Source organism: Pyrus communis, chromosome 16 (assembly GCF_963583255.1).
Source record: "Pyrus communis chromosome 16, drPyrComm1.1, whole genome shotgun sequence".
NCBI lineage: Eukaryota > Viridiplantae > Streptophyta > Magnoliopsida > Rosales > Rosaceae > Pyrus > Pyrus communis.
The window spans coordinates 6,338,293-6,358,481 of record NC_084818.1 but is presented as its reverse complement, the minus strand read 5'-3'; the positions used below and the strand labels follow the sequence as shown (position 1 = coordinate 6,358,481).

The following is a 20,189-nucleotide window of genomic DNA, read 5'->3' as shown; positions in this document are numbered from 1 at the left end:
AATCTGCATGTGTTAAAAATACAATACATCAACATTATTATAGCAAAAAACAATACATCAACATTATTATTAGGGTAAAAAAATTAAAGTTGTTCTGCTGGGGAAGTTATGCAACTCAACATTTGCAGAAATGGAAAACAGAAAAAGATACAGTGACAAAATTTCCTTGGCCCAGAAAAATTAGGGGAAAGGGATACATTCAAGAGGATAACAAAGAACAAAAAACAGATACAATCGGAAAATTTATGCATCGTAGTCGAGCAAGAACTTGTACCACCTCGATCGGGCGTTGAGGCTGCTGGACAGAACCTGGAGCAATTCCGAAAACCCGGTGGTGCTGCTTGACACGAGTGCAGAGTAAGTAAAAGAATCATGAAAGACTCCTCAGCAAGAACGAACAGTGGAAACTTATCAACAATAGTATGACTTATTGCTATTCATGTTGGTTATATGAACCTGCCTTCGTTCTGAATCGGAGATTCATGCTTATTTAAGGTCTGGGAAAAAAAAATCTGAAAAGCCGCAACACAATAAAGCGTCTCACCAAGAGCCCTCTCTCGCCTCAAGGCCCGAAAATGTGTACATTCTCAGTGAGTCCTGAACAAAGAGTGCCTCCGCCTATCGGGCTTGTGCTTCCTAATGTGATCGTTGTTTATCTGCTTCAACAGCCTATCTGCTTCAATTTCAGACTGAAGCAGAGACTGCAGCATCTTCAAATGCGCACTGCATTGCTTGTGGTCAAAATTGTAGGAACCGTTAACATTCTGTTCGTCTATATTAAACTGTCTCTGGTATGGAGATTCCCATTTCGCTTGCAGATAAGCGAGTGATCTCCACGGAGGTAGAGGCATCGAGTTCTGCTCGAGGGAAGATCTAGCAGCTTCGGCCATAACTTGAAGATACTGCTTCAGCCTAGGCAAGGAGCCCACATAAACAACTGGTAGTGAGTTCAATATTCTATCATACGATTGAACCGCTCTAGCTATTTCAAAGTGGCTTCTGAAATCAAGGTCAATGATGAGACGCTCAGAGCTCCCCAAATTGTTGTAGTTCACCACATCAATATATTCATGGTCCCCTGCGAAAAGACGATACGGAAACAAAACTCTCAAAATGATAGAACTTGAGAATTACCACACCTCAAATGGAATCAGAAACCTATAGGACCAAGGTTAATTGAGCTGACAAAGTCAGAAGCCTATGAAACATTTTATGATACATTTTGTACTGATTTCTGAACATAGTTTGTAAGATCACAGTACCGTATATTGGTCGGGGTTCGGTTTACATCTCATACAGGGAGCAGATATAAACAGAAGGGTTTCATGCACCCAACGAAAGAACAACAGCAGGAAAGAACAACCCAAATTCTATAAAATTAAGCTTCTGCAGAATTGAGACGAATAGCATACCTCCAGGGACCTTGCCAGTGCCCTGCCACCGAGCCGCGCACACGGCAGCATCATAACCAGACAGCCTCAGAAGCTTAACCAGATCAAACTTGATGCAGCTGGAATTGCACTGACCTGACTTCACAAAATTAAGATCGTTCTCGCTGATGGACAGTATCAGAGAATGAACCACCGATGTCAAATCGTTTTCGTACTGAGCCACTGAACGCTTGAAAAACTGCAATCCCAATCCAATACCACCATTCAAAATTGTGCAAAAATCATGGGCAGAACATGAAACTGAAGAATCTAAATAAAACCCAAATTTGGACATGAAAATTGGGTGTAAAAATAATCGGTTTCGCATTACAAAAGCTGAATTCAACTTCGAACTCTTTTAAAAGACTGGAAATTTAGCAAAAAAACAAGAATTTGACTCAAATTCGAATTTGATAAAAAGAAAAATTAATAAATACTCTGAAGTTTATAAGTTACAAAACAAATTATGGGCAAAATATGAAGCTGAACAACTCAGCCATATGAAATTGCAGAACCAAAATAAAACCCAAAACTGAACATCAAAATTGGGTGTAAAAATCATTGCTTTCGAATTCGAAAAGCCGAATTCAACTTTCTAACTCATAAAAATTGGGAATTTAGGGAAAGTTCAAAATTTTGACTCAAATTAGAACTTAATTAACAAACGAGCAATTAATTTTGAAGTTTCCAAATTTACAAAACAAAACGAGCAAGCAATATAATTCGTACCGGAATTTTGTCGGCGAGGTGACCGAGATCGGAGAGAGCAGAATCGCTCTCGCTGCTACACCAAGACTCAGCTCCGACGCTACCGTTTTCCCAAAAATCAGTGACCATGAGAGCGAGGTCGTGCTCGCTCTCGTGGCTTAAACCCCCTCCGATCTGACCCCTCATCCAAACGTCGCCGCCCGCCATGCACACCACCCGGCAGTCCATTCCCACCCCCCCAAAACGCCGTCGTTTCTTCTTTAAAGATCACCACGACCCTTCCACTTCCTCGCGCGTAGCAATCATCTCTTAAATCCAACGTTAAAGCTCGCCGCACCCGATCATATTCCTCCTCCCAAAAGCCCTAGCTACCCACCTCAACCCCCTGCTGGAAATTTAACAACAAAGCCTCGTAATCTCTCAAAAATCCGAAATAAAATCTCATAAATTAATAAAATTAAAATTAAAATGTTCCGAACTGTTGGGTTTTTTCTGAAATTTGATTTTGGTATTCAGAAATGTGATTTTTTTTTTTTTTTTTGGGGGAAATTTGGATTTGATTTTTTTCAGAGGGAGAGAATAAGTGGCCGGAACGAAAGCAATAGGATAGGAATAGGAACCGGAACCAAACATATAAAGAGGGGGAGGAGGATGGTGTGAAATGACGGAAGTGCCCTGGGGTGCTAGCTTTGGGACCAAGAAATCCTGGGGTGGTCCCACCGAAATAATCGAGGGAAAATGGATAAGATGGAAATTGTATTTGTGTTCTTAAACTTGTTTACGGTGATTTGTTGTCTGCTGGATTTTGTTTTAATTAATGTAAATACCTGTCATTAGTAACAATTCGGTTCCTAATTGGGTTATTTGTTGGTTGTTGCTGAAAGTTTCAAATTTGTGAAGAATAAGGATTTTTATTTTCCAATTTGGTATTTGTTTGGTACATCTTGGAAATATTCTAACCTTGTTCCAAGTCACAATGCTGATTCGACTCTTAGAAAACAATAATTATACAACTCGTTTGGAAGTGTTTTTAAAATGACTGAAATCGAATTTAGTAAACATATTTTAAAATTAATTCCTATTAAAGACGTATTTGAATCTTATAAAAACATTTATAATTCAGTTAGGCTGATAACATGTAGAAAATTGAAAGATTGAGATTGACGGAACCCTTTTATCAACCAATTGGTCTGATTAGTTTCATATGCTAAAACTACTAATATATATATATATATATATATATATATATTTGTATGTATATTAAATTATTAAACTTTGAATCATAAGACAGAAAACCCTAATTGATTGAGCAATTATGTTGATAAGGCCATGGGCAAAATGGGAATTCCGTGAATAGGTAGAGATATTTCCCCTTGGGCTTGGGGACCAATAAAGGACTAAGGCACGGACAACGCCTGAATGGAAAATGACGTGAGCCCCAAGTTACACGGAGATCCCTTCTTTTGTTGACAGCTATTAATTAATTAAATAAATAAATTGGACAGGTGCCTCGTATTTTGTTGCTAACGAGGATCGACTTGAAAGTATTCGGCCGTCACTAGTATTTATTTATTTTTATTTATTTTTACGGAACTATATAGATATTATTGGGAGGAATCGTTTTCGCGACAGCGATGCAATTATTATTTGAAAAATACGAAATTATTAGCCCTCATTTATGTCGTTCTAAAAATAGAAGGGGTTCCAAAAACGATGGGTGGTCCAGAAACGATGGGTGATGAATGATGACACGTTTGTTGTGCAAGGCAGGATTTATGATGAGTGGAAGATGGCGCTACAGCGGAAACCAACTAGTTAGGTATGATTAATTTATCATTACAAGAACAACTTATACGTCAGTATACTGTTATTGTATTATCTAGAAGAATGTTAAGAGGATTTTTTATAAAATGAAACTCTTTAAGATTGCTTGTATATTTCGTTGGTTATATCACAGCTTGTATATTTCGATTTTTCAAGTCCACCCCTATTTAAACCAATGTATTCAGCCTTCGCGGCACCGAATTTGAATTCAAAGTTTTCTTCTTGGTACGTTAAGGTGGTTTAGAATATGAGTTTGTCATAGTGAAACACGAAAACAAAAAGATTTTGGCTGTAATAAAAGCAGACGCGCCAGTATAAAGATCACACGGTACGTTAAGGTGACTTCGAATATAAGTTTGGAAAAGTGAAACACAAAAACAAAATGATTTTGACAGTAGTAAGAGCAGCCGCGCCACTGTGGGGACCATACGCGGCTGCGAGGCAGTATCTTTCAATTTCTCGCCCGTAATCTTATGAAGTAGGTTGAAAGGTGATGAGGACAATTGGGAGGTAAGTGTGCAACCCGACCGAACCCAACTCACGCTTTTCCTTTTCACATTGGATGGTCGGTCAGTTTTGGTCCTAGATCCAGTCCCACTTTCATTTACATTCACGTGGATCACGCGCTAGTAGCCATACTCTCAACTTTTTCTTTGTTAAATCCCCTTAATCGAAACGGTAATTTAAGCAAAATTTATTTAAATTACGAGAAAAAAATATTTAAATTTGAATGCAGAGAAAATAAGCGATATGTTTTAACTAACTTGACTAAGTTCAAGTCTGTCTGTCGATGATTATTTGATTAATACCACCCAACTATATTGACAAAATGTTACAAATTCAAACCTCATGAATGACAATTGTTATTCAAGTTTAGGAATAGTCATCGATTTCTTAAAAACATAGAACAATGATTAATATTAAGATATGATGATCAACCAAATTATTATAAACCAAAATATGATTTCAACCCATATATTTTCTCTCATTACTTACATCTGTTTATTTATATTAAATAACCTCAAACGAAAATTGATGAATAAAAATATACAAAAATGTGCAAAAATAAGAAAAAATAGCGCAAGAAGATCGTTTCTAACTCACAATTTACTTGCTAAGTTCCAAATTGTGAAAAGAACAATTTGATATATGATACAAAATGTGATCAAAGAAAATGTTTATATTCCCCTTTTGTTTGGTTGCAAAACCAAATGTGAAATAAAAAAAACAGGAGGTTTAACATAACCCTCCCAGTACTGTTCATTTTTAACGAAAAACTACATTTATACATTTTTCTGATACTATTCACTATACCTTTAAAAATGACTTTTCATTAAAAGTAAAAAAAATTTAAACTTTTCGTTAATTTTCCTATAAAAAAAAAAAAACGGGTCAACCACGTACCAAACTTGTATTTGTTTCAAATACTTAATTCCCAGTCACCCATCTTAGACTTCAACTTCAACCGAAATAAAAAGTCGCCATCTCACAATAAAATTAAAAACAACAACAAAGCAGTCCACACGTTTTCTTCAGCATCAATTGTTCAATATATTCACATTTCTAACAACGAACTAAACTCGCAACCAGTGATAAAACCTACCGCTTAACCGGGTTCTGCAAAACAGACCGAACAGTTAACAGCTTCGTGATCATGCTGGAGGAATTCGTCATATCCGTTTTATTGTGCTCCCCTCTCTATCGATCTCCTCACGTCTCATGAGAAGAGAAATCGAGAGGGGAACACCGAAACAGAAATAAAGCAGTATTTTCCGTCGAATGAGAAACACCAACAAATTGGACATTGGCCAGCCTGGAAGCCATGGTGGCGCATATGCAACGGCTCACTGGAACCAAACAAAATTTAAACACTCACCTATCGATCTGAAATATCAAATTTCTCTTTCCGATAAGCTAATGATGGCGAAATTGGAATCCAATAATTCACAAAAAAATAAAACCTTGGAATAATTATGTTTGGCCCCGATTTTACATCATGGGCCCAAGCGATCGAGGCCGTTGAGTAAGCATGGTTCTTAATCGTCGGATAAGAAAGTTAGGACAATTTGCTATTGTTAAGAGATAATATTATGATTCTTAATCATAATAATTATCCTTTAATAAATTATCTTAATTTTCTTATACAAAATAAATTATACAAATTCTTGGACACTTCACATGGCCTTACATGGATCTGCAAGCCGAAGATAATGGTGAATAGGTTAGGTTAGGTGATGGATGTCAACTTGGTGTCTAGTCGGATGCATGGGGTCTATGGTTGAATGGACTCGCGTACAAAGCCAGGTGGAACAATGGAAAAAGATTTTACACGTGTTGGTGATAAGGTGGCAATACAATTTGATCAAAATTGGGATACGTGGTCTTCATGTATGCATGGGTAACTTGCAGATGGGATGACTTCGAATTGCAAATTGGATAGGTATTTGCAACATGTGGGGGATACGGATTCTTGAGAAAAGTAAGGTGATTGTTTTGAGAAGTGAATTGTCTTTCCAATTAATTATCTTTCCAATTAATATGTTAAGATAATAATACAAATTGGAGCACGGCATTGACACTTTGACTAATGCGAAGTGATATTATCAAAGGGTTTTTATCACAATATCCGGTTGTAGAAGAGTTAGAGTGGAACTGGGAAAATCTATTTCGGCAACGGAGCACTACGAATTCTATAAATACAAGGCTTTGAATGCTGAGAAGACCACCTCCAATTCAACACACAAAATGCCTTGCGCAAACCTCTCAAACACTTTGAGATTTTTTATTTTCTTTTTCCGCCGACACATCTTCAGTTTGGATAAACAGCATTATGAAAGCAACCAGCGAACATCTTCAGTTTGGATAAACAGCACTGTTACCGTAAAATCAGCCAACCGAGGAGCACCTTCAGTTTGGATAAACAGCACTGCGTCGAGGCCGACTGGTTACCTATCCAAGTCTCGGTCGAGAAGGGTTTCCAAATCCTTATTGGCAGAAGTCATCTTATTAGCCTTTTCAGCGAAGTAAGGTGTTACGAGTTACAACATTCGGCACATTAAACGCCAAGTGATTTTATGATTGGATACTCACAAGTGAGTTTCAGAGTTCAACATTCTAACGGTCGAACCACATTTACCATCAAGACATACATCTCCTTTGAGTACTTGTGTCCATATAGTCTGGTGTCGATTCGACGTGCTTATACTCTCACGAATATAATCACTGTGATCGAATCCGGCGCCGACGATTCGTGAACTTCGCAGAACTAGCAGCCTTGTCTTCAGGCTCGAGAATCCAAAAGCCGAGACTTGTTCCTTCCTCGGCCGCAATTGCAAGATCAAGAAGTCAGCAACGCGCTCAACGCAACATCAACAAATTGTACTCCTTGGCCAGGCTCAATCGACAAGTTAGCACGCCCCACACCAATCGAATAACGTAGTTAGCTCATTAGTTACTCGGCCTACGTGCCACGTAGGTTTCGTAATTTTCAGGGTCAACAAATTATAATAAAAAAAAGCTAGGTTTTGTAATTTTTAGGTTTGTAACTTATTTTTTGCTTTTGGGTTTTGTTACTTATTTTATTTGGGTTACATGTTAATTTAACTTGGTATGAATGATTGTTATTTCAATTTGTATGAAATTTGGAAATACCAAACCATCTCGAAATACCGAAAATATTTCAAAATTTCCAAAAATTGGGAATACTGAAATTTTAATTTGGGATTGGTCTTCAAATTTCCGTCCCCAAAAATTTTCAGTTTTGGAATCTCATACCGAACCATCCCTAAAAATGCAAGTGGCAAACAGACACCATTATAAATTACCCCTTTAATTTAGAGGGGGATCAGAGGGAACATGAGGCATGTTATGGCCCTATCTACTACTTGGACCACTCAGGAATATGTCAATCCAGTCCTTTTTGAAAACAAGATTCCCTTTGATGATTCTGGAAATGAAGATAAACATCAAGGCAAATAATTAATTTTGAAAAAAGTAGCAGACACAATTATTTGCAATTTTCTTTTTATTCTGGCTGTTCAGTTCTTGTTTATTTGAGTGCCACCACAATCATTACAGCTAATCATATTTCAGAACAATTTTATAAAATAATTGATGCAGCAAATTGTTCTGTCCTAAGTCCTAAAGATATTTCAAAAGAAAGAGATTTTGGAGAAGTGATTCTCTTCAAACTTCAAAGTGCATGAGAAGGCAACCTATATGCTAAATAAAACTTATTCCAATCTATCTGCATACAGAAGAAAAGCATCAACAATACAAAACAGGCAGAGTCTTAATCCAATAGTTTAAGCAGAAAGCTAAATTCTGTTCTTATATGTTTCTCAATGCATGAGTACCACAAGAGAGAGAGAGAGAGGGAGAGAGAGAGAGAGAGAGAGGAGGGATTAGGAATATAACTATATGTATTCATACGAGCACTAAACAAATACGTCGAAATCCAAGTTCCAGGAAGCTTGAAAGATGACTATATTTTCAACAACAATAAGCTTGCATCATAAGTTACAATCGCTCAGTTAATGTTTATGCGTTGGTAAGAACTTCGTTGAGATAGACTCATAGACAAAGTGGTTAAAAGCTTCCAACAGTGCTGTTTAGTTATCAAACACCAATGAACTAGAAAAAGGAGGAAGGCACTAAAGAGACACTGGTGGTTTATGAATCGAACAACAAGCAATCAATCAATCAATCAATCAATCACAGGCCAATATTTCATAAACATAGCGCTTCAAAAAGCTAGAGCCTAGGTACCAGGATAAACTAGACAAAATTATCAAGAAAGATCAACGAACATGCACCAACGTCTACAACATTTTTGCAGTCACAAACAGACATCAGTAATTGTCAAACATAGATTATTCTACAAGTAATGAAATTTCAGGTTATCTTTCTCATCTGCATTAGAGCAACGTCTTATAACTGTAAGGACAAAATAACATTACTCTGTGATGGTTCAACAGAAAACATTATTTAACTACAGGGTTATTACTATGAATGGTTTTCGGGGAAAGAAGTACTTTCCTTGCGAGCATGCTGAAATTAGTGGTTCTGGCTGAATTGAAAGGTACATGTTGCCTCTATGAAAGCTATTACCGTCTCCGCAGAGGGCGCTGAAAAAACAGAATAGAGTTAATAAACCTTATTTTTATAAACTGTGTGTCTCAGATAAATAAATCAAAAACAGCCAGTCAGAGTTGATGAAACAAATTGTCCCTCCCAACAAATAACAAAATCAATCGCTTCACCTTCTCAATTCTACCAAACAAAGAAAAGAAGAGTATGGATCGCATAGGCACTTACTCTTGGTATGTTATCAGTTGCTTGTGGCCGTCTGGCAGACATTCCATCTGGATTTGGAACCAGCTCTGGACTGCCATGCTTATAAAATGCCTGTAAGGCTCTCCCAACAAATGGGCGAACTAAATTCACTTCCATGGCAGATAGATCCTTGACCTGCAAGTACAAATCAAATCTGCTCAAGAGCACCAATTAAAAGGGAAAAACAAAGTAAACACAGAGTAGAAGTACTCAATGCTCTTTCTCTCACAGTGGCCCACACACTCACACACTCATTGATAATACATGCTGTTCAGATACAATATATATGATATGTTCCCATGGATATAATACCACCATTATGAATTCCATATTAAATGACATCAGAAAAGAGTTCCATATTATATAACAAGGCATTCAAAATTGTTCCAACCGGTTCATCCAATTGCACCATAGATAAATGCACATACCATCACTGCAGAAGAGTGAGCCTCCTCGAATGATTCTAAGCTAGTCTCAACCTTATGAAACCTTACATCCCTTATGTCGTTAATAAGAGACCTCACCTATTAGAAATAACTACAGTGAGATCATTGCAAATATGATTGATAGTTAAATAAAGGTTGAAGGAGTCCTGAACTCACCATATATATGTCAGGAATGTCGTCAGGTGCACTATCATAAAAAAAGTTTCAGATGCCACCAACATAGTTTTACAACGAAACAAAATATAGAATATGTACAATGTTTCACAACTTACTATTCAAAAAGAAGGCTAGAGATTTCAACATAATGGAAAGGTAGAACTTGAAATGCTGCCTGAGAATCACGCTCTGCTTCCAAAATCCGAGTCAAGTTTTCTATTCCCAAAACGTAAGTCAAAGAAATGGAATGCGTTAGATTACTGACAGCATATGACTAGAGAGTTCAAAATAATGGAAATGCGTTTGAGTTCCAATTCCATGTTAAGTACTAAGTACTACCAAATTCAACAAATGAAAAGGTTCCGGTTAAATACGTATATTTCAACATTCCATTACATCATAACTCAATCCGATCAACCTTAAGACTTGAGGCTCCAAGACCGAGACTATAACTTACGTCTATTCATATGCTAAATTCAAAAATTCTCATGTCAATCTAACTTACGTCTAGCCTTGATCATCTCTTGATGTCATTTATTTTTCCTTCAACAATAAACCAAAAAACTCTAACATATTAGCTGCTGATGCTAAGGCTCACAAGCAATTCCAAAGAAAATACCCCACAACGGCAGCCAAAAGAAGCCACACAAATTTTGAACTATTTGCAATGACGAAGGCAGCATGGTAACCACCCAAATACATTCGTAATCAAAGCATAAAACTTTACTGGATATTCAAACAAATCAATCCTTTCAAGCACATTTCTTCGACATTCTTAGATATCGTGTTGCAAACACAGAACCAGAAATCAAACTAACACGAAAGAAGCAGGACTCACCGATAGACATCCACTCTGGGGGCCGAATTGTGCATTTCCCTCTCTTCTTCATAGCAATCGCCAGCCACAACGGTACTTGGGTTGCCATTTGCGGGTTGAATGGACCAAAATCTCCCTGTAAATTCATAGTTAAAAGTTAAACCAGCTCAGTCTATCATACAATAACATGTAAAAAGTGAACAACTTACACAGAGCATGTTGAGAGGATCCATTCGCATATTGGGAACGATCTCCACCGTTTCGTCTTCGGCCATAAACTCGACCTGCGATTTCAAAAATTATAATTAAATTCACAGAAATGGTCGAAATTAAAACAAAACAACCACATTAAGCTTATAAAACAGATGAACACGCGGTGGTAGAGAGCTGAACCTCTTCGCCGGAAAAGATAGACAGGCTGGGATCGGTTTGGCCTGCCATCCCTTGAATAATCGAGTCCGATGAAGAATTGAGAGTGATAGCGTAGCAAATTGGGATCTAATTAAGTCGATTGGGGTCGGATATTTGGGGATGCAGAATGGAATGGCGCGGACGCTTGTATCATAAATGCCGGTGCACAATTGGGGATTTATAAACCCTAACTTTGGTGGCGGGAAATTTTTTTTTCATGAGAATATTTAAATTTTGTTTTCTTCTAAAAAAAATTGAAAAATAATTAAAGTATTTAGATATCAAAATATTATTACTTAATACTATAATTTAATAATATTTTTTTTTATTTATAAGTAAGAGATTTTATAAGTGAAATATATTGAAAACTAGGCATTTTTAAATTTGGACTTTGAAAATAATTGTTTAAGCTAATTCCTTGTATGTTGCTGATGATAAAGTGATAAACCGTTAATTTTTTTAATTTATTGTATTTTGTTACAAAGTTTATATATATAATTGTAAATAATAAATTTGAACGAGGTGGATTACCTCGGTGATTAGACTTTTTATCTTCAACACACTAGGTTCTACGTTTTTTTTTTTTTTTTTTTTGAGTACATTGAGCGGAGGAGTTCAGTTAAGTCACACAATAGGCAGCCTAATTTGGCATTGAATTCACCATCCACGAGATTCAAACCTAAGACCTTTCACTTCTAAGCGAAGAGGAATATCACCAGACCGTAGTACTGAGTAACCACTAGGTTCTGGATTTAAACTATATATATTTCCCTAGTGTAAAATATCGCTTAGGAGGGTGTATTCAATTGAGAATTTAAAAGATTTTAATTTGTAATGAAGGTATTTAATCAGGATTTTAAGTGAGTTTTTGAAATTCAACATATATTTAAATAAGATTTTAAGATAGTTTATTAAAATACTTAGGAATTCAAGTGTATTCAATTATAATTTCAAATAAGTTTAATAACATTTCAGGTGTATTCAATTACGAATTTATTTTAAAGAATTTTAAAAAGTTGAGGAATTTGAGGGAAATTGAGAGATTTCTTATTGCAATTTACTAGAGTGTATTCAAATGGAAATTTAAGATATTTTAATAGATTTATAAATCTTTTAAAGAGGTTAATTGATTTGTAGAGATTCCGTGTAAAGTTTTGATTCAATTCTATTGCAATCTTATGGGGAGAGGTGCGATTTGTGGATATTTAAAATATACTACGAAATCTCTTCAATTATCTCTATTTCCTCAACTTTTTCAAATTATTTAAAATCAAATTCTAATTGAATACATCTAAAATGTATAAACTTCTTTAAAATTTTAATTGAATACACTCAAATTTCTAATGATTTTAATAAACTATTTTAAAATCATGATTGAATACCCATTAAATTTCAGAGAATTACTTAAAATCCTAATTGAATACCTCTAAATTCATTAAAAGAATTAAAATCCTTCAAAATCCCAATTGAATACACCATCTTTAAGCATTCACAAATTTCACCTCTCTCTTTAAGATTTCGAGGGAATTGAATAAAAAAATTTCATGGAATCAATACAGATCAATTAAACTCTCTTAAAGTCCATGGAAATCCATTAAAATATCTTAAATTCTCAATTGAATACACTCCCCTTAGAATCAAACAAAATTTGAAAAAAAATAAATTTAAAAAATATTAATATAAAATTAGCAGATTTGGCAGGCCCAAATCACTTCAAATCAGGCCTAACTCAAAATTTTGGATTTAGAAGAGGTAGGCCCAAATCCTTCTGGTCAAGGAGAGGTGTGGAGGCCCAAATCCCGTATAAAATTTGCTTATTTCGGAAATAGAGATGGTATTTGGTGAATTTCTTGAACAATTTCCTAAAGAGTTTAAAATCTCAATATGGGCAGCACCAAGTTCGACAACAGAAAAAGGGTTTAAAGGGTTTCGCTCAAATACGCGTAATTTTAAAATTTTATTTCAACACGGCGTATTTCAACTCCTATCTTGAGACATTTCACCAAAGATATGAGACTACAAGAAACCAAAACTCTAAAGTTTCAAACACATGACCTAGACCGTCAAACTTGGTGCTTATACCATTCTCACATGCTCGAAGCCTATGTCTTTGGCATAGGACCCTATATACTCATGACATCTGGCACTAAAACTAATATGCATAACCAAATTCAGTCATACTTAATAGATTGACGAAACAATTAAACATGTATCTTATTTTCAAATTTCTTATTACGTTTAAAATACTTCCTCGAAACTCATAACAAAGTTACATCATCCAACACACAACTTTATAAGTTTACACAAGTACAAGTGAATATAAGCTCCAACTAGGTTGGTGCTTTTACCCCTTTACAAAACGAGAAGGTGACATGCGACAAGAAGCAACGTCAGAGATGCACTACAAAAACCAACAAACCAAACATCTGCACGCACGCCGCATCAATACTTATATAAACAACGTTAAAGCATGACTCTATTTTTACTAAAACGATATATTTTACATTAAGGAAAGAAAGAGTTCGGCTAAATCACTCAATAAACAACTTAATTAGGTATCGAATTCTCCATGCACGAAATTCGAAACTAAGACTTCTCACTTACAAGTAAAAATGAATACCACTAGATCGTAGTATTAAGTGGCTAAAACATGACTTTATTCTTTAAAAAATACATTAGGCGTGACTTGTTAGAGAATGTTTAATTAAATAATAATAATTATTATTTATTTTTAAAGACAGGAATATAAAAGCACCACGCATGCGTATAACAGCATGCCTTGAGTGTTAGGTGTAACTACATGCGTACATGGCATTTGGCACTTGGCGTTTGGTTCTTTTACCTCCTTAGAAAAACTTAGTGGATTGCAAATGGATTTTAAAAAATAAGAGAATTCAGACGGTTCTATAGCAAGGCATACGACAAGATTAGTTGCCAAAGATTTAACCAAGAACTTGGTTTGAATTATGGCGAAACATTAGACTTGTGGTTAAACCAACATCTGTGACATTGATTTTAGTTTGAGCAGCTCACTTCAAGTGCAACTTCAGACAGTTAGATGTTAATACTTTTAAATTTATACTTTTGATGGAGAAAGTCTTAAGTCGAAAGCCAAACCTCCTTAGGCTTGGTTTGGTATTGCTGTGCTTTGAAAAAAAGCTGCTGTGAGAATAAGCGGCTGTGAAATAAAGCCAGCAAAGTGTTTGGTAAACTTTTTTGTAAAAGTGCTTTTGGAAAAAAAAGCAGTATCATAGTGTTTGGTAAACTTTTTTGTAAAACAGCTGTGACTGTGTGAAATGACCAAAAAGGGTATATTACTAGATGTGCTATTAATTTAATTTTCTTAACAAATAAAAGTAAATTACTAATATATTTTATTTTTAGAAGAAAAATATTTATAAACTTTATCTTAAATATTAATTAGTATGACAAACTACTTTGTTTAACCCGGAACAATAAACAAATGAAATCGCAAAAATATTGATTTTCAAACAACCTTTGTTTAAATGGCAAAAAAACCCATCAATTTCTAGCCTTCATCAATTCCATGGCTACCACCAATTCAAGGCAGAGACTTTTCTCTCTCCTCTCGTTTCTTATTCTAATTCTTCAATCCAAAATCTCATCTGGGTCCGAAACCCCAATTGAAGAATCAACCATTGACGACCTCCAGATCGCTTTCAAGCTCAAGACTCTGACTTCACGGCAACTGGTTCAGTTCTACCTGGACAGAATCCAAACCCTCAACAGCCACCTTAGAGGGGTCCTGGAGGTGAACCCAGATGCGCTTTCCCAAGCCGATTCCGCCGACGAACAACGCCGGAAATGGGAATCGAACCCATCAGCCAGAACCAGAGCACTGCCGAAGCTGCACGGGATTCCCATTTTGCTCAAGGACAACATTGGCACCAAGGACAAACTAACACCACCGTCGGCTCCTTTGCGCTGTTGGGTTCCAAAGTTCCGAGGGATGCCGGGGTTGTGGCGAAGTTGAGGAGCTCTGGGGCTGTGATTCTGGGGAAGGGTAGCTTGAGCGAGTGGTCGTATATCCGGTCGTTTTCCGCGCCGTACGGATGGAGTGCCAGAGGCGGCCAGGGTGTGGTGAGAACGAGAGAAGGAGAGAGATCGCTCTGGTTCGGATTATGCGAGAGAGCTCTGAGGTGAAGAGCGTGCGAGAGAGCTCTGGAAAGGTGAGAGCGTAGGTGAAGGGAAAGGATTTCATTAAACATGTACACTATTCACCTGTGTGTGGGTGAAAATAAGCTGCTTTTGGAAGCTGCAAATTGCAGCTTCTTGTCATCTCCTGATTTTGGGCTTTTTTCACCCTCAACTTTGAAACAAAGCTGTTTTTCAAAGTTTACCAAACACCAAAAATTTTCATAGCTTTTTTTCATAGTAGCTTTTTTTTTAATCACCTCACTCCCAAACAGGCCCTTAGTCCTCCGGCTCAAATTCAAAAATTATCACATGGTCCCACCATTTTTTAATTTGAGATCCTCCACTGTTTCATATATTGACACTTAAAAGATTCACTTTCTTTCTAATATCTCTTTCCTTTTTTTTTCTCCTGCTTAAATTAAACCACGTTAATATCTTATATTAATTTTTTAATAAAAGCCAATAAGACAAAAAGTAAAGTCATAGAAGAAGAGCGGAAAGGAGATAAGAATAATAGAAGAGAGAATTCTACTCCCTCAAGATTGTGGTGTGGTCCGCGTGGACCTGTGTGGGCCGTACCCATATACAAATGTGGATACCAAAACCCCGTACCCATATACAAATGTGGATACAAAAATCCATGGACTCAGCTCACCAAGGCTCCACCTAATCCGCTAACAAATCCGCTAACAACCACCCACGTCCCGTGATACACAGGAAAGAAAACCAGCGGGCCCTTAAGACCACATTAATAGACGAACCTACCCCTCATCCATTACTCATAATCCAAATGATGCGCCCAAGCATATTCCAAATTCCTAGACCAAAAACGTAATTCCGCCCGACAATGTGGGCCCAAGCAAATGGAATCCACAGATACCATGCCCTTGGGCAACAAGGAAAGCCGCAGTTAAATCAGACCCCAAAAACCCGAAGGGCTAAAACACAGTTTACACATTCTGTTGTGCCGATTTCGATAATATCCAGAAAATATGGGCAGGAAGTTCTTCGTCGGCGGCAACTGGAAATGCGTGAGTTCTCCGATTCGTTATCTCCTATGTGTTTTTTTTTTTTTTTTTGTCTTTCAATCTGTTTGGTTGCTGAGAAAATCAAAGAAATTCACGGAAAATAATCAGATTCCGATACTTTCTCAGCAACCAAACAGATCCTTGTTTTTTCGATTCCGATTTGTTTTATGCTCTGATTTCGATCGAACCGAGTGGTGATTTAGTTAAATCTGAACTGATTCTGAATCTGTGTGTAGAACGGAACCTTCGATGAGGTGAAGAAGATCGTGAACATACTCAATGAGGGCCAAGTTCCATCGCAAGATGTTGTGGGTGAGTTGATTGCTCCGATTATTTACTTCCGATTTCAATCTGATTTATTTGCCTTTTTCTGCTTCAATCAACTGATGAGATTTACTGATCTGTGTGAGTTATCAAGCCGTTAATTTGTTCTGTGGTTTTTTCTGATTGCAGAGGTTGTGGTTAGCCCACCGTATGTGTTTCTTCCGGTGGTGAAGGGTTCATTGAGGCCCGAATTCCATGTCGCTGCACAGAACTGCTGGGTCAAGAAGGGTGGTGCCTTCACTGGTGAAGTTAGGTGTGTATATTTATGATTTACTAGCTTTCGATTCGTTGCAGTGTTGACATCTGGATTTAACTTGGTGAATTGTAGAAATTGAGAATGTATATTGCTGATTTTTGTGTATTTTTAATGATTTGATGATGTGCCTAGAAATTGATACTTTAATTAGAGATGTAATTATGTTGCTGATAAGGAAATATCGGAGTAAGAGGCATCTGTTCTGATGTAAAAAAAAAAAAAAAATTGAATACATTAGAACGAAGCATCAATTTGTTTACAAAAAATTGAATACATTAGTTTCAACTTTCGACTTTCTGGAAATATTTTAGATGATGAGTGATGAATTAGTAGTGACAAATTCAATGAGCTATAGGCATACAAGCATGAATATATTGAATGTGCATCATACATGTCTTGTCTATTGAATTTTTATTTTTCAGTTCGCTTTTTACTCTGATTAAGTAAATTTAAAAGATTTGTTGTGTATATTCAGTGCTGAGATGCTAGTCAATCTTGAGGTTCCATGGGTCATTCTTGGTCATTCGGAAAGAAGACTGATTTTGGGTGAATCCAATGAGGTGTGCTTCCCCTTCCCCTGTATTGTTAATCAATTTATCAATAACGACTGCGTAATAGTTTCTCATATATCACACACTTCGTTCAGTTTGTTGCGGATAAGGTTGCATACGCACTTTCTCAAGGTTTGAAGGTGATAGCTTGTGTCGGTGAGACCCTTGAGCAGCGAGAAGCTGGCACAACCGTGGAGGTTGTTGCCGCACAAACCAAGGCAATTGCAGGTACATAATGCATATCAGAACTCCGTTTTATTGGCCTCCTGTTAGTTCGAAGAATATTTGTTTTGTTGTGACTTGTGAGTCTCCTTAATTTTCTTTGTTTACGCATCCAAATGATGCTTTCTATTGCAGAGAAAGTGAAAGATTGGACCAATATCGTTTTGGCGTATGAGCCCGTGTGGGCCATTGGAACTGGGAAAGTTGCATCTCCAGCTCAGGCTCAGGAAGTAAGTGGTGCCTTTATCTGATTATCTGGATGTGGTTTTGTATATTAGCTTCAGTTTGAACTCGATGTTGTTTGTGTATGTTAGAGCAAGGGAAAAAATGTTATTGGTAAAAAATTTAAAATGGGCACAATTCAAGGAGATTGTGTAGCCTTCTTTGTCTTTAAGGTCTGATAAAACTGAATTAAACGGTGCTTGAATGAGCAAATATTTCTAAACCGTCACCAACCCACTTTTGTGGTTGGGATTTCCTGGGTCATATACTGATATTATGCATATGTTATATGTATGCATTTGTGTATGTATATACTTATTGCACCCTGTCTGTGTTTCACACAAATATTTCTCCATACAACAGGTGCATTTTGAATTGAGGAAATGGCTTCAAGCAAACGTCAGTTCTGAAGTTGCTGCATCAACGCGCATTATTTATGGAGGTATGTTTCACACCTCTACTGCATCATTTTGTTGTTTATCTGCTTGGACATCCCATCCTTTTCTCACTTGCAACTCTGAATCAACTAAAATATATTTCTGTTGACTGATGAGCTTTTCCCCCCTCCAAGATGAATAATATCTATAGAACTAATAAAAGAGTCGGTGACTTTTTGAAAAGTTGTATAACTCTCCCAATAATGCAGCATTACGACAATTTGTATACATGTTTCTTTACCCTAGAGCATGGACTTTTAAGTCTCCATTCTGCTTATATACAAAAATGGATGCTTATTAAAACATAGTTTACTATGACTGACTCGGGTGAAAGATTGAATTTCGAAAGGGGTTAGAGGGTAGGATTCATCTGTTGTATGGATGGAAGCTATCATGTGCCAAAGTCATTTTGAGTTGTAAACATATTTGTTCTCTTGCGAAGAATTCATTATGTCTTTGTGTTTGATTTAAGGAGTCCACTCAGTTATCATGGCTTTCTGTTGACTAAAACGCACGCATTCTCCTTTGTATATATGGGAAAGATAAGGAGTCCACTTATCTTTCTCTGTTCCCCTTCACAACACTTGGCTGAATCATATAATTTTTTCAGGGTCTGTGAATGGTGCAAACAGCAAAGAGCTGGCTGGTCAGCCTGATATTGACGGATTTTTGGTTGGTGGAGCTTCTCTAAAGGTAATGTTCATTCACAGTGCATACTAAATGCATGTGCTATGTTTCGTTAGTAAAATAAAAGCTTTCTTATCACCAAGTTTATCGACATTTGTGATCTTACATTTGTGATTCTGTTGTGCTTTTTGTCTCCAGCCTGAGTTCATCGACATCATCAAGTCAGCGGAGGTGAAGAAGAGTGCCTAAAGACTGAAGAGTTGGACCTGATGAGAGTAGTGTGACTGTTTGGTCTCTTGTCTAGGAAGAGTTGGACCTGATGAGAGTAGTGTGACTGTTAGATCTCTTGTCTGGGAGGTAGCGAATCTTTTCCGTACAATTTTACAGATACTCGTTTGAGGAAATAATTATGCTCTTTTTTGTTCAGCAGAATCAGCACCTAGATATGGGTTTTTTCCTGTATTAATAAATATTCTCAACTGTTAATGCTTTTAATTCAAGTTTTTTCGCTCTCAAGATCCCAACTTTCCAGTTTATTTGATCAAAGAAAATCGAAATTATTGTAGCTTGAGTGATTTGTGGCAGCGCTGCGCTCGCATAGTCAAAGTGATTTCTGCACGTTCTTTTTGTCCCATGCACAGCAAACAAACAGTAGTAGAACAAAATACGTGTGCGGAAATTATTTTTCTCAAAACTGTGCTTCTTTTCTAGCCAACTAAAAAAGCAGCATAGCTTTAAGGGATGATTTGGTACTGAGGTGATTCTGAAAAAGGCTGTTATAAAAAAAAGCTGGAAACTGTTTTTGTGTTTGGTAAATATTCAGCTTTAGCTTTTTTTCACAATTTTGGGTGAAAAAAAGCCAAAAACAAGAAGTTGCAAAACCAAGCTTAGAAAAACCGGCTTTTTTTCACATCTGTTTTACATAAAAGTTTACCAAACACTATAATATTGTTTTTTTTCTTTTCAAAAGCACTTTTACAAAAAAATTTACCAAACACTCTGCTGCTTTATTTCGTAACTGCTTATTCTCACAGCACGATAGAAATAGTTTTTTTTCAAAACATAGAAATACCAAACCAATCATAAATCTCTAATGGGCACTAACGAAAACAACGTGGAATGGGCTTCACGGAGTGGAGCCACCTTTTGTTCTCCCCGAAAAGGAGTTTTATGATTTCATGCTGATGGCCCATGAGGTCAGGCTGCATCTATAAGTTACACACCTAAATGAAGGTAAA

General features: G+C 36.6%; 3 protein-coding genes across 3 annotated transcripts; 1 reads left to right on the top strand and 2 right to left on the bottom strand.

Moving 5' to 3' along the window:
* Positions 1-446: 446 nt before the first annotated feature.
* LOC137720349 (uncharacterized) lies at positions 447-2,721 on the bottom strand. The gene is made up of 3 exons (XM_068459408.1): positions 2,160-2,721; positions 1,413-1,629; positions 447-1,078 (listed from the first exon to the last, which is right to left on the bottom strand). The coding sequence occupies exons 1-3, from the start codon at positions 2,364-2,366 to the stop codon at positions 588-590; spliced, it is 915 nt and encodes a 304-aa protein (XP_068315509.1). The 5' UTR covers positions 2,367-2,721; the 3' UTR covers positions 447-587.
* A 6,074-nt stretch (positions 2,722-8,795) lies between these two features.
* LOC137721521 (DNA replication complex GINS protein PSF2-like) lies at positions 8,796-11,258 on the bottom strand. Its single transcript, XM_068460615.1, has 8 exons — positions 11,109-11,258; positions 10,925-10,999; positions 10,737-10,851; positions 10,015-10,114; positions 9,899-9,929; positions 9,725-9,820; positions 9,279-9,431; positions 8,796-9,088 (listed from the first exon to the last, which is right to left on the bottom strand). Exons 1-8 carry the CDS (start codon positions 11,154-11,156, stop codon positions 9,068-9,070), a joined length of 639 nt encoding a protein of 212 aa, XP_068316716.1. The 5' UTR covers positions 11,157-11,258; the 3' UTR covers positions 8,796-9,067.
* A 4,925-nt stretch (positions 11,259-16,183) lies between these two features.
* LOC137719669 (triosephosphate isomerase, cytosolic) lies at positions 16,184-19,467 on the top strand. Its single transcript, XM_068458709.1, has 9 exons — positions 16,184-16,315; positions 16,549-16,624; positions 16,766-16,889; positions 17,368-17,452; positions 17,539-17,671; positions 17,801-17,895; positions 18,251-18,329; positions 18,935-19,017; positions 19,150-19,467. The coding sequence occupies exons 1-9, from the start codon at positions 16,277-16,279 to the stop codon at positions 19,198-19,200; spliced, it is 765 nt and encodes a 254-aa protein (XP_068314810.1). The 5' UTR covers positions 16,184-16,276; the 3' UTR covers positions 19,201-19,467.
* The last annotated feature ends 722 nt before the right edge of the window (positions 19,468-20,189 follow it).

Excerpts from the sequence above, each read along its gene's own strand:
- LOC137720349 (XM_068459408.1), bottom strand. The coding sequence starts at position 2,366 with ATGGACTGCCGGGTGGTGTGCATGGCGGGCGGCGACGTTTGGATGAGG. Across the intron at positions 1,630-2,159 it reads ACCTCGCCGACAAAATTCCG|TTTTTCAAGCGTTCAGTGGC; the intron begins GTACGAATTATA and ends TTGGGATTGCAG. Across the intron at positions 1,079-1,412 it reads CACTGGCAAGGTCCCTGGAG|GGGACCATGAATATATTGAT; the intron begins GTATGCTATTCG and ends GTCTTTTCGCAG.
- LOC137721521 (XM_068460615.1), bottom strand. The coding sequence starts at position 11,156 with ATGGCAGGCCAAACCGATCCCAGCCTGTCTATCTTTTCCGGCGAAGAG. Across the intron at positions 11,000-11,108 it reads CTATCTTTTCCGGCGAAGAG|GTCGAGTTTATGGCCGAAGA; the intron begins GTTCAGCTCTCT and ends TTGAAATCGCAG. Across the intron at positions 9,821-9,898 it reads ACATTCCTGACATATATATG|GTGAGGTCTCTTATTAACGA; the intron begins GTGAGTTCAGGA and ends TATTTCTAATAG.
- LOC137719669 (XM_068458709.1), top strand. The coding sequence starts at position 16,277 with ATGGGCAGGAAGTTCTTCGTCGGCGGCAACTGGAAATGC. Across the intron at positions 16,890-17,367 it reads GCCTTCACTGGTGAAGTTAG|TGCTGAGATGCTAGTCAATC; the intron begins GTGTGTATATTT and ends GTGTATATTCAG. Across the intron at positions 17,672-17,800 it reads ACAAACCAAGGCAATTGCAG|AGAAAGTGAAAGATTGGACC; the intron begins GTACATAATGCA and ends TTTCTATTGCAG.